This window comes from Ahaetulla prasina, chromosome 4 (assembly GCF_028640845.1).
Source record: "Ahaetulla prasina isolate Xishuangbanna chromosome 4, ASM2864084v1, whole genome shotgun sequence".
Lineage (NCBI taxonomy): Eukaryota > Metazoa > Chordata > Lepidosauria > Squamata > Colubridae > Ahaetulla > Ahaetulla prasina.
The window spans coordinates 146,441,597-146,454,980 of NC_080542.1; the positions used below are offsets into that span (position 1 = coordinate 146,441,597).

The 13,384-nt window shown below is 41.8% G+C and overlaps 1 protein-coding gene across 1 annotated transcript in view; it reads right to left on the reverse strand.

Annotated features, from left to right (window-relative positions):
* The window catches only part of OBSCN (obscurin, cytoskeletal calmodulin and titin-interacting RhoGEF), a 266,194-nt gene that overhangs the window by 149,704 nt on the left and 103,106 nt on the right, over positions 1-13,384 (reverse strand). The window contains exons 48-53 of the mRNA XM_058182772.1: positions 12,278-12,541; positions 10,885-11,151; positions 7,322-7,585; positions 6,714-6,974; positions 2,648-2,914; positions 1,905-2,171 (exon numbers count right to left, since the gene is read on the reverse strand). Coding sequence (XP_058038755.1) covers positions 1,905-2,171; positions 2,648-2,914; positions 6,714-6,974; positions 7,322-7,585; positions 10,885-11,151; positions 12,278-12,541 — 1,590 coding nt within the window. The remainder of the gene's footprint in view (positions 1-1,904; positions 2,172-2,647; positions 2,915-6,713; positions 6,975-7,321; positions 7,586-10,884; positions 11,152-12,277; positions 12,542-13,384) is intronic.

Genomic DNA, 13,384 nt, shown 5'->3' on the forward strand with positions numbered 1-13,384 from the left:
CTGATTTTTGTCTCTGGACAGTGGCTGAATGATCTGAAATTAGGAGACTTAGTTACTGAACCTTTGTCATGGTCAGATCATTCGCTTCTTCGTCTGGACTTTCGGACCGCCACCCAACACCGCAGGGAAATGGGGCCAATGCGTTGGTTCCGTCCTAGGCGCCTGATGGACTCAGAGAGGTTCCTGACAGAGCTTGGGCCATTTCCTGAGAACCTAGCCCATGACTCGGCCGAGGAACTAGTTGCAGCCTGGGAACAGGCCACGGCTAGAGCTTTGGACTGTGTCGTGTCTTTGCGGCCTCTGACCCGGCGTAGATCTCAACCGGCTCCTTGGTTTTCTGAGGAGCTGAGGGAGATGAAGCACGTCTAGGAAAAGACGCCTAGAAAGTGTATGGAGGGCCAGCCTTTCGGAAGCTGACCAAACATTAGTTAGGTCATATATTCAGACCTATCTAGTGACATTAAGGGTGGCTAAGCGTGATTACATTTCCACCCTTATTGCGTTGGCCAGCCACCCTATTCAGGGTGACCTGATCCCTCCTGCATCAGGAGGCGCAGGATGATCCCTTGCAAGGGCGTGCTGAGGATTTTGGAAAGTATCTGCACGATAAAATCGCTCAGCTTCGGGATGGATTGGACCAAAATTGGGTAGATTCAGGCGAGATGGCGGAGGCAAGTCGGTGTTGGCAGGGGCCAGAGATCCACTGTAAGGCGCCTCATGTGTCGGGTGCCACAGGGGTCGGTTCTCTCGCCTCTCCTGTTCAACATCTATATGAAGCCGCTGGGTGAGATCATCCGTGGTTTTGGGGTGAGGTACCAGCTGTACGCTGATGATACTCAGCTGTACATTTCCACCCCTAACCACCCCAATGAAGCTATCGAAGTGCTGTCCCGGTGTCTGGAGGCCGTGCAGGTCTGGATGGGGAAGAACAGGCTTAAACTCAACCCCTCCAAGACTGAGTGGCTGTGGGTGCCGGCATCCTGATACAGTCAGCTGCAGCCGCTGCTGATTGTTGGGGGCGAGTCATTGGCCCCAATGGAGAGGGTCCGCAACTTAGGCATTCTCCTGGATGGACAATTGTCCTTTGAAGAACATCTGACGACCGTCTCCAGGAGAGCTTTTATCAGGTTCGCCTGATCCGCCAGTTGTGCCCCTTTCTAGACCGGGATTCCTTATGCATGGTCACTCATGCCCTCATCACTTCTCGCCTGGACTACTGTAACACTCTCTACATGGGGCTCCCCTTGAAGAGCACCCGGAGGCTCCAGCTGGTCCAGAATGTGGCTGCGCGGGTGATAGAGGGATAGTGGCTCCCATATAACACCTCTCCTGCGCAAGCTGCATTGGCTGCCTGTGGTCTTCCGGGTGCAATTCAAGGTGTTGGTCACCACCTTTAAAGTGCTTCATGGCTTAGGACCAGGGAATTTACGGGACCGCCTGCTGCCACCATTTGCCTCCCATCGATCCGTGCGTTCCCATAGGGAGGGCCTCCTCAGGGTGCCGTCAGACAAACAATGTCGGCTGGTGACCCCCAGGGGGAGAGCCTTCTCTGTGGGGGCACCTACCCTCTGGAATGAGCTTCCCCCAGGACTTCGACAGCTCCCTGACCTCCGGACCTTCCGCTGCGAGCTGAAGACGTACTTATTCTTCCATGCAGGACTGGCATAAAATTAAAAACTATTAGTAATTTTAATGGGGTTTTTTATGGTATTAATGTGTATTTTAATTAATGGGCCAAATTGAATAGGTTTTTTAAAATTGGTTTTTAGCTGTATATTGTATGTTTTTATTGTGTTTTTTATCTGGCTGTAAACCACCCTGAGTCCTTCGGGAGAAGGGCGGTATTGAAATTAAATTATTCATTCATTCATTCATAATCAGTGGTGGACGGGGCCAATTCATACCTTGCACAGATAACGTGGCAGACGTGGTATGATCTCCAGCGATGCACGAATACTCTCCGCTGTCTTGGGGTTCTAAGTGATGAATGAGCAAATCGCGGATGCCCCCATCCTGTCTGATGTCATATTTGGGGCTAGCGTGGATTCTTGCACCGTCTTTGCGCCATTCTACTTGGGCTTTAGGGACTGTCACTTCACAGCGTAATCTGACTGTGCTGCCCTCATCCGCTTTCTCATCCTTCAGCCGTTGTGTGAATTCAGGTTTCAGGACTGCAGGGTCAAAGTGAACAGAAGTTTTTTTTTTAAAAGTACAATTCTTTCATTAAGTGGCAATTTCCACCAATTTCTGAAAAATAGAATCTTGGAAAAAATTGGTTGTTCAGGACTAATGGACATGTGTATGTCTATATATATGCACAATCTCCTGCTGCTCGGAGAAGGTAAATAGAGCAAAATAAAAAAATTAAAATGTGACAGGGATGATAAGATGAAAGAGATGAAATTCACACACACATATATATATATATATATTTGTTTGTACAGGACCAATGGATGTTTGATGTGTGTGTGTATACATATACATACATATACATACACACACACACATAAATATCCCGTTTTCCCAAAAACAAGACCTACACCAAAAATAAGACCTACCCTGATTTTCATGCCCACAATATAATTCCTACCCCCAAAATAAGCCCTAGTTAAGAGCATAATCAATGGTGGGCGGGGTCAATTCATACCTTGCACAGATAATGTGGCAGACGTGGTCTGATCTCCAGCGATGCATGAATACTCTCCACTGTCTTGGGGTTCTAAGTTATGAATGAGTAAGTCACGGATGCCCCCATCCTGTCTGATGTCATATCTGGGGCTAGGGGGGATTCTTGCACCGTCTTTGCGCCATTCTACTGGGGCTTTGGGGACTGTCACTTCACAACGTAATCTGACCGTGCTGCCCTCATCCGCTTTCTCATCCTTCAGCCGCTGCGTAAATTCAGGCTTGAGAACTGTGGAGTCAAAAAGACTGGGAGTAAGAAAAACATTTAACTCTTCTTCCATTAAGTGAAATTCTGAGCAATTTCAGAAAAATAGAAGCCTGGGAATAAAGGTTCAGAGGACCAATGGATGTTTGATGTCTCAAGTAAAATTTGTCTGTGATAAAAACATTATTCAATAACAGAATAACAGAGTTGGAAGGGACCTCGGAGGTCTTCTAGTTCAATCCCCTGCTCAAACAGGAGACCCTATTTTATTTCAGACAAATGGTTGTCTGAAATCTCTTCTTGAAAACCTTCAGGATTGGAGCATCCACAACTTCTGGAGGGAAGTCCTTCCACTGATTAATTGTTTTCAGTGTCAGGAAATGTCTCCTTAGTTTTAGGTTACGTCTCTTTTGATTGTTTCCATCTTTTGTTTCTTGTTTTGCCTTCAGGTGCTTTGGAGAATAGGTTGACCCCCTCTTCTTTCTGGCAGCCCCTCAAATATTAGAAGATACTATCATGTTTACCCTTTTAATTAAAGTAGACATACCCAATTCTTGCAACCGTTCTTCGTATGTTTTATCCTCCCATCCCCTAATGACCTTTTTTTGCTTTTCTCTGCACACTCTCTAGAGCCTCAACATTTTTTCTGTATCATGGTGACCAAAATCAGATGCAATATTCCAAGTGTGGTTTACTAAGGTATTTTAAAATGGTATTAACACTCCATGTGATTCTGACTTTAACCCTCTGTTAATGAAACCAAGGACTGCAATGATCTTTTTGGTAGCTGGAACACATTACTGGCTCATCTTTAAGTAATTATCCGCTAGGACTCCAAGATGCCTCTTGCAGTTACTAATATTGAGCCACAGCAACTGAATTGCTGTATTTTATTTATTTTATTTATTTGTCACAACAGTGTATCTATAAGCATAAGCATGAAATAACTATACGATATATAAGCATATATATAAGCATAAGTATGTAATAACTATATTAATTGGATACAATCAAAGGGAACATTAGGACAGGAACGGTAGGCACACTTGTGCACTTATTCAGGCCCCTTACAGACCTCTTAGGAATGGGGTGAGGTCAATAGTAGACAGTTTTTGGTTAAAGTTTTGGGGATTTTGGGAAGAGACCACAGAGTCAGGTAGTGAGTTCCAAGCATTAACAACTCTGTTACTGAAGTCATATTTTCTGCAATCAAGAATGGAGCGGTTAACATTAAGCTTAAATCTATTGTGTGCTCTTGTATTGTTGTGATTGAAGCTGAAGTAGTCTTCAACAGGAAGGACATTGTAACAGATGATTCTATGAGTTAAACTCAGGTCATGTTGAAGGCGGCGGAGTTCTAAGTTTTCTAAACCCAGGATTTCAAGTCTGGTGGCATAAGGTATTTTGTTGTGATCAGAGAAGTGGAGAATTCTTCTTTTAAAATATTTCTGGACACGTTCAATTGTATTGATGTCAGAAATGTGGTATTATTATTATTTATTATTATTTATTCGATTTTTATACCGCCCTTCTCCCGAAGGACTCAGGGTGGTGTACAGCCAAAGTAAAACAAACGGTACAATATACAATTAAAATACAGATTAAATATGGTATGGGTTCCAGACAGGCGATCTGTATTCAAGAATTGGTCTAGCAAATGTTTTATAAGCTCTGGCTAGTAGTGTAGTGTTTCTGGAGAAGAAGCTACGCAAGATTAGGTTTACAACTCTTAAAGCCTTATTTGCGATGTAGTTGCAGTGGGCTTCGGCATTTACATCATTGGATATGAAAACTCCAAGCTCTTTGACAGGGTGGGGGGTCATCTGTAAGGTAATGTCCATTGAGCTTGTATTTAGTATTCAAATTCTTTTTTCCAATGTGTAAGACAGAGCATTTGCTGGTTGAGATTTGGAGTTGCCAAGTTTTTGACCATTCTGACACAAAGTCAAGGTCTTTTTGAATAGAATAGAATAGAATTTTTATTGGCCAAGTGTGATTGGACACACAAGGAATTTGTCTTGGTGCATATGCTCTCAGTGTACATAAAAGAAAAGATACGTTTTGAAGGGGTAGCTGTATTGTTGGTGGTGTTAAATAGTTTGATATCGTCAACAAAGAGAACACAATTACTTATAATGGTCACAGAGATCATTAATGTATAACATGAAGAGTGTTGGTCCAAGAATGCTGCCTTGTGGAACGCTGCTATTGACAGGAACAGGATTTGATAAGCATTGCCAATTTTTACCACTTGTTGTCTGTTTGACAGGAAAGCTGTTATCCAACTGTGGAGGGATTCTGAGATGCCGTAGGATTTTAGTTTTAGGAGAAGTTTGTCATGTACCACTGAGTCAAAAGCTTTACAGAAGTCTATGTAGATTGCATCTATTGCTTTGCCTTGATCAAGATTTGTAATCCATATGTTTTTGCAGTGAAGAAGTTGTAAGTTACATGATAATTTTTTTCTGAAACCAAATTGTTTATTAGAGAGTAGGTTGTTTGTTTCTAGATGGAAGGTAATGGATTGGTTGTTGATAGATTCCATTACTTTGCAGGTGACGCAGCATAGAGAGATTGGTCTGTAATTTTCAGCTAGGCTGGGGTCTCAAGTCGGTTGAGATCTTTCTGGATCTTGAGTCTGTCTGGTGGGGTATTGGCTATTCCTGCTAGTTTGGAGTCATCTACTAATTCGTTGAGATCCCCATCTATTCCCTCTCCTAAATCATTGATGAATATGTTGAACAGTACTGGGCCTAAGACAGAGCCTTGTGGTTCACCACAGCATACTTCCCTCAATGTAGATGCAATTCCACACAGGACCACACATTAAGTGTGATTGGTCAGCCAGTTACGAATCCATCAGGTGGTGATGCTGTTTATTCCACATTTTTCTAGCTTATCGAGAAGTAGTTTGTGGTCTACTTTATCAAATGTACTTTTACTTATCAACTTTTATTAAAGTCCAAGTAAATTATATTCTCAGCTTTTCACTGGTCAAATAATTTTGTCAGATTGTCAAAGAATGCAATAAGGTTTGTCTGGCATGCTGTATTTTTGAGAAACCCATGTTGGCTTACAGTTATGACTTTGCTTGGTTCTAGGTGTTTTTAGATCACTTTTTTGCTTATTTTTTTCCAGGATTAATATCTGGGAAGATCCTGGAAAAGATAATCAAGCAAGGTGATCTGTGAACACCTAGAAACAAGCAAAGTTATAACCAGAAGCCAACATGGGTTTGTCAAAAGCGTATCATGCCAATCTTATTGCATTCTTTGACAAAATGTCCAACGTTTTGTCCAAGAAAAATGTTCCTCTGCCAAATGCTACATACTTAATACAGGTTGTCCTTGATTCATGATCACAACTGAGCCCAAAATTTCTGTTGCAGAGACATTTGCTAAGTGAATCACTGCAGTTGCTAAGTGATTAAGACAATTGTTAAGTAAATCTGGCTTCCCCATTGACTTGGCTTGTCAGAGGATTGCAAAAGGGGATCACATGACCCTGGGACACTACAACCATCATAAATACAAGTCAGTTATCAAGTGTCTGAATTTTCATCATGTGACCATCGGGATGTTGCATTGGTTGTAAGTGTGAAAAACAGTCATAGTCACTTCTTTCAGTGCCACTATAACTTTGAACAGTCACTAAATGAACTGTTGTAAGGTGAGGACTACCTGTACATAAAAGCTAAGGGGAAACAGATACTTATGTCAATAAACCCCTTAAAATATTTCTTTTTAGTTTCTCCTCTAACAAAAGCTGCTGAATTCTTTATCTATTTATTTATTGTCTATCAATAAATTTGTGCAAGTTTTACCTTTAACAGTCAAAGCAGCTGAAGTTTTCTGATCTCCACAAACACAGGTGTAACGTCCAGTGTCCTCAACTTCTAAACCACGGATCACCAACTTGGCAACAGCTGCTTCCTGTCTGAATTGGTACTTGTCTCCTTTTAATTTGTTTCCTTCCTTCATCCATTCCACAGGAGCAGCTTTGGTGAGCTCACAATGCAACGTGGCTGTTTCATTTTCGGTGGCTACCACATCCTTCAGTTCCTGTTTGAATTGGGGAGGTAGGGCTGGAGGATATAAGAGGAGGATGTGAAAATTGTCCAGGGGTAAATGGACTTTGGACAAAGTTTGGTCAGAGGTAAGGAAGAGGAGTTGGTGTGAGAACAAAATTGGGTGTGTCCTGCCCTTCCTTTCTTTATATTTCTTTTCCTTCCTTCTTTCCTTCCTTCCTCCCTCCCTCCCACCCTCCCTGTCACTTTTCCTTCCTTCCTTCCTTCCTCCCTTCCTTCCTCCCTCCCTTCCTTCCTTCCTTCCTTCCCTCCTTTCAACTTTGAAAGACAAACCACAAGACATTGACAAACAAGAAAAAAAAAACAGATTTGCTAAATGTAGAACTCAAAATAAATTGATTTACCATGGACTGCCAGAGCTCCAGTGGTTTTCTGGTCACCGCAGACACAAGAGTATTCTCCGGCATCTCTAAGATCAAGGTTATGGATCACACACTCTACCACAGGGCCTTCCTGCTTCAGATTGTATTTGTCATTTGCTCGCAGTGTCTTGTGTTTCTTTTTCCACTCCACCGTAGCTGTTTTTGTCAGCTCACACCGGAGAGCAATAGTTCCACCTTCTGTAGCTTCTTGGTCTTCCAGACCTTTCTTGAACCTTGCAGGAATGGCTGGGGGGGTTCAGAAGGAAGAAAGCAGGTGAATACCCAGATGTTGAAGAAAAGGATCCAGTTGTGGGCCGCATGGATCAGTCTCCACCTTTCCTTCCAAGCTCAACATCAAAATCCATTAGCTTGATGTGGCTTCTAGAAAACCTCCAAGGTCCCTTTCAAATTTGTTACAGTAGTCCTTGACTTACAGTTCGTTCAGTGACTGCTTGAAGTTACAACAGCGCTGAAAAAAATGACTTATGGCTGATTTTCACACATATGAGTGTTGAAGCATCCCCCTGGTCATATGATTAAAATTCAGACGCTTGGCAAATGACATATATTTATGACCTGTGATGTGTCCCAGGATCATGTGATCACTTTTTGCAAACTTCTAACAAATAAAGTCAGATTCACTTAGCAAACATGTTAATTACTTAACAACTGCAGCGATTCACTTAAAACCTGTGGCAAGAATCATTGTAAAATGGAGCAAAATTCACTTTACAAATGTCTCGTTTAACAACAGAACTTTTGGGCTCAGTTCTGATTGTAAGTCGAGGACTACCTGTATTCTTTTATTCTGTCAGGATTTGAAACAGCAAGATAATATCTCTTTATTTATCCATAAATAAGGAGAAGTACCTCACATATAAAAGAATCACTTTCTATACATAGTCATCAGCTCGCGACCACAACTGAGCCCAAAATTTCTGTTACTAAGCAGAAGAGTTGGAAAGTGAATTTTGCACCATTTTACAACCTTTCTTACCAAAATTGTTAAGGAAATCACCGCAGTTGTTAAATTAGTAACACAGTTGTTAAGTGAATCTGGCTTCCCAATTGACTTTGCTTGTCAGAAGGTCGCAAAAGGTGACACTACAACCGTCATAAATATGAGTCTTTTGCTAACTATCTGAATGTGGATCATGTGACCACAGGGATACTGCAGGGATACCAGTTATAAGTGAAAAACAGTCATAACTCTTTTTTCAGTGATGTTGCAACTTTGAATGGTCATTAAACGAATGGTCGTAAGTCAAGGACTATTTATAATGAGACATTATGTATTGGCAGGTTACTAGAGTTCAGATCTTTGTACAATCCTTGTCTTTAATAGATTTGAACTGATTCTTATCAGAATTCATATTCCTAATAGAAAGCCTGCTGTGTTACTTCAAAGAACTGGAAACATTAATCAAAGGCACTCCTAGTTACCAAGATCATTAATGAAAGAGGCCTCCCTCTCCAATTCCCATCAGCTCCAAATTATAAAATTGCATCAGACGTAACCATCATCTGGACCTTCTAAGCAAATTCCTTCACCATTATCTACCTGGAGGATCCACAGCAAATGAATGAATGATTATTTGTTCTTTATATATTGTGAAACATAAGGATATTTCTTAGCTATCTTAACATCTTGAGTCTCCAAAGACCTATGCAAGGGTCCTCTTTGTAGACTTTAGTTCAGCATTCAATACCATCATTCCAGACATTCTTCTAACTAAGCTAAACCAGCTACAGGTACCGGAACAGACTTGTAAGTGGATCACAAGCTTCCTAACAAACAGGAAGCAGCAGGTGAAGCTAAGCAAGATCACATCAAATACCTGTACAATTAGCACAGGGGCCCCCCAAGGCTGTGTGCTCTCCCCACTTCTCTTCTCTCTGTATACCAATGACTGCATCTCCAATGATCCATTTGTTAAGCTACTGAAGTTCGCAGATGACACAACAGTGATTGGTCTCATTCGAGACAATGACGAATCCGCATATAGACGAGAGGTCGAACGACTAGCCTTGTGGTGCAACCAAAACAATCTGGAACTGAACACACTCAAAACCGCAGAAATGGTGGTAGACTTTAGGAAAAACCCTTCCATACTTCCACCTCTCACAATACTTGACAACACAGTATCAACAGTAGAAACCTTCAAATTTCTGGGTTCTATCATATCGCAAGATCTTAAATGGACAGCTAACATCAAAAACATCATTAGAAAAGGACAACAAAGAATGTTCTTTCTGCGCCAACTCAGTAAGCTCAAACTGCCCAAGGAGCTGCTGATCCAATTCTACAGAGGAATTATTGAGTCTGTCATTTGCACCTCTATAACTGTCTGGTTCGGTTCTGCAACCCAACAAGAAAAACACAGACTTCAGAGGATAATTAGAACTGCAGAAAAAATAATTGCTACCAACTTGCCTTCCATTGAGGACCTGTATACTGCACGAATCAAGAAGAGGGCCGTGAAAATATTTGCAGATCCCTCGCATCCTGGACATAAACTGTTTCAACTCCTACCCTCAAACGACGCTATAGAGCACTGCACACCAGAACAACTAGACACAAGAACAGTTTTTTCCCCGAAGGCCATCACTCTGCTAAACAAATAATTCCCTCAACACTGTCAGACTATTTACTGAATCTGCACTACTATTAATCGTTTCATAGTTCCCATCACCAATCTCTTTCCACTTAGGACTGTATGACTATAACTTGTTGCTGGCAATCCTTATGATTTATATTGATATATTGATCATCAATTGTGTTGTAAATGTTGTACCTTGATGAACGTATCTTTTCTTTTATGTACACTGAGAGCATATGCACCAAGACAAATTCCTTGTGTGTCCAATCACACTTGGCCAATAAAATTCTATTCTATTCTATTCTATTCTATTCTATTCTATTCTATTAGCTATGAGGTCCTTGGTGCTCTCTGAGCTTGGTAGCTTTTTTCCAGATGTTTCATGACCTGACTAAGTAACATCATCAGGGCTAGAAGGGAGTGGGTCTAGCAAAACCTACTCCCTTTCTGAACTGATGACGTTACGCAGTTAGGTTATAAAATGTTTGCAAGAAAACCACCAAGTTCAGAGAGCACCAAAGACTCCACTGTTCTTCTCCTCCTTCTCCCCCTTCCTCTTCCTCTTCCTCCTCCTTCTCTCAGCAAGCCCTATTCTGTTCTAGTACTGATGATGTTGTCTAGAAGGAATTTGCTTAGAAGTTCTCCTTCTCTCTCCCTCTCTCCCTTCCTCCTCTCTGCAAATCCAACCCTTCTAGCACTGATGACATTAGCTAGTTGGGTCATGAGACATTTGTAAGAAAACCACCAAGCTCAGAAAGCACCAAGAACGCCGCAGTTCAACCCAGTGCTACAAATATTCTCTTCTATCGATCTTACTCAGCCTCCAAGGGCTGTAAAGATCTTTTGACTTCTTTCTTACATCTAAGATGACCAGAGGAAACCTAGATATCCTCCTCACTTTCCCTCTATTGGATCTGACTATGGGAAACAAAACGTTTTATGTACCATTCACCCTTAAGAAAGCTGAAGTCTTCGAATCGCCAACAATACAACTGTATTCCCCAGTATCGGCCAGTTGCAAGCGGTGGACCACCAGTTCAGCAACCACACCTTCCAGTTTCATTTTGTATTTATCGCTGGGCTTCAGAATCTCGCTGCCCTTCCACCACTTCACAAGAGCAGGAGTTTTGGTCAGCTCGCACCGCAGAGTAGCAGCGTCATCTTCGGCAGCTTCGAGATTCTTCAGATCGACTTTGAAACGTGGAGGTAAGGCTGGAGAGAGTAAATAGGACATTTGAGGTCATTCATCATCACAGCTGGAATAAATCCATGAGATTCCTCTTAAGGGTTATGTATAGAATCACTTACAGGTAGTCCTCGACATACGACCACAATGAAGGCCCAAAATTTCTGTTGCTAAGCAACACAGATATTAAGTGAGTTCTGCTCCATTTGATGATCTTTTTTGCTACAGTTGTTAAGTGAATCCCTGCAGTTGTTAAGCTAGTTACATGGTTGCTAAGTGAATCTGGCTTTCCCATTGTTGCAAGATCTCAAAAAGCGATCACATGACCCCAAGACACTGAAACCGTCATAAATATGAACCAGTTGCCAAGCATTTGGATTTTGATCATGTGACCGTTGGGAATGCTGCAACAGTTGTAAGTGTGGAAAATGGTCATAAACCATTTTTTTTCAGAGCTGTTGTAATTTTGAGTGGTCACTAAACAAATTGTTATAAGTCGAGGACATAAATTTTCCTGCTTTTCCAGTAAAACTTGCTTAACACATTGTAAGCCGCCCTGAGTCTTCAGAGAAGGGCGGGATATAAATTCAAATAATAAAATAAATAATAAATTTAAAAAACGGTACAATTAAATGAACTAGATCAGTTTTCTCAACCTTGGAAAGTTTAAGATGGGTGAACTTGAGCTCCCAGAATTCCCTGGGGGGATGCTGGACTAGTTAATCTTAATAGTCCTCCTATAAATCTAAGATTCCAATTGAAAATTAAAAGAATGGGAGCTCAGATTGTAACAGAAAGCAATAGATGTAGAAGCTAGAGGGGGAAAAAAAACCCACTCAAATTGTGGATTGTTTCCAAAGTGGCCTAAAACTCTAAAAAATTACCAAAAGTTAAAGGGTCCTTGGTGCTATTCTTGCAGCTATTTCATGACTCAAGTAGGTAAGATCATCAGTCCTAGCAGTGATCACTTATCACTCATCATTAGCACTGATGATGTTATCTACCTGTGTCATGAAACCTCTGCAAGAAAACAACCCAGCTCAGCAAGCACTAAGGACCCCACAATTCATCCCTAAGGGACAGATATTCTCAAAGAATACTGTCAACGCCTCCTTTTAATCAGAGAGAGAAAGAGAGAGGTGTCATATTTACCCTGCACTGTGACAGAAGCTGATGTGGTTTGATCTCCACAAATACAGGAATATTCCCCCGCATCCTCTTCGGTCACGTCCTGGATTGTGAGTTCTGCGACATTTTCTTTCTGTTTGATTTTGTATTTTGCACTTGGCTGGAGCATCTGTGCATCTTTTCTCCAATCCACCACAGCAGTTTTATTTAATGCACAGTGCAGAACAGCCGTTCTTCCTTCCAGGATCTCTTGGCTTTTGAGTTCTTCTTGGAAACGCACAGGTAGAGCTGTGGAGCATAACACCGACAAAGTGTGGGTCGTTTTAAATTTCAGAATTTTGAGATTCCCAGCCACGGAGCTTTGCAAGAATGCAACTTGAAAGGAACTCAACTGTGAGCATCTGAAGGGTGGGTTTGTGACACAATTTGCATAATGCATGACATCATCACTGCTATTTGCATGATGATGTCATGGTGTAAATGACAATATCATTGTACAATTTGCAATTTGATGCTGGTTGTCCAATTGCATGCTAAAAATCGACAACTTTCATTGTTTTTATTGCTATTATAGTTTTAGAATGCTTTTAGTGTTTTAATCATATTATATCTTTTGAATTGACGTAATGAAGGAAGGGGAAGAGGAAGGAAGGAAGGAAGGAAGAAGGAAGGACAGAAAGAGGAAGGAATGTATGGCAGGAAGGAAGGAAGGAAGGCAGGAAGGCAGGCAGGCAGGCAGGCAGGCAGGCAGGCAGGAAGGAAGGAAGGAAGGAAGGAAGGAAGGAAGGAAGGAAGGAAGGGTTGGAAGAAATATCCAGGTCCAGGTCCAAGACAAGAGAAAGGCACTGGAGATAAAATGGAGGCTGGAGGCTGATTGGAAAGAGGGTTTAATGGTGAAGCAGAACCACCAAGTACATGGTTCTGGGTGGCTGATCACTCAGAGTTGAGAGTTGGGGGTATTTATACCTTCTCTTGGGCTTTGCACTTGAACTTCCTGTTCCTGTGCAAGAATATGTATTCTATTGGTTGTTGTCGGACTCCCATAGGGCCATATGGAGTTTGTCTGAGCTTAAGTTTGGTTGAAGTTTGGACTCTGATGCAAAGTCCTTAGGAGACTGTGCAATGTAGTGA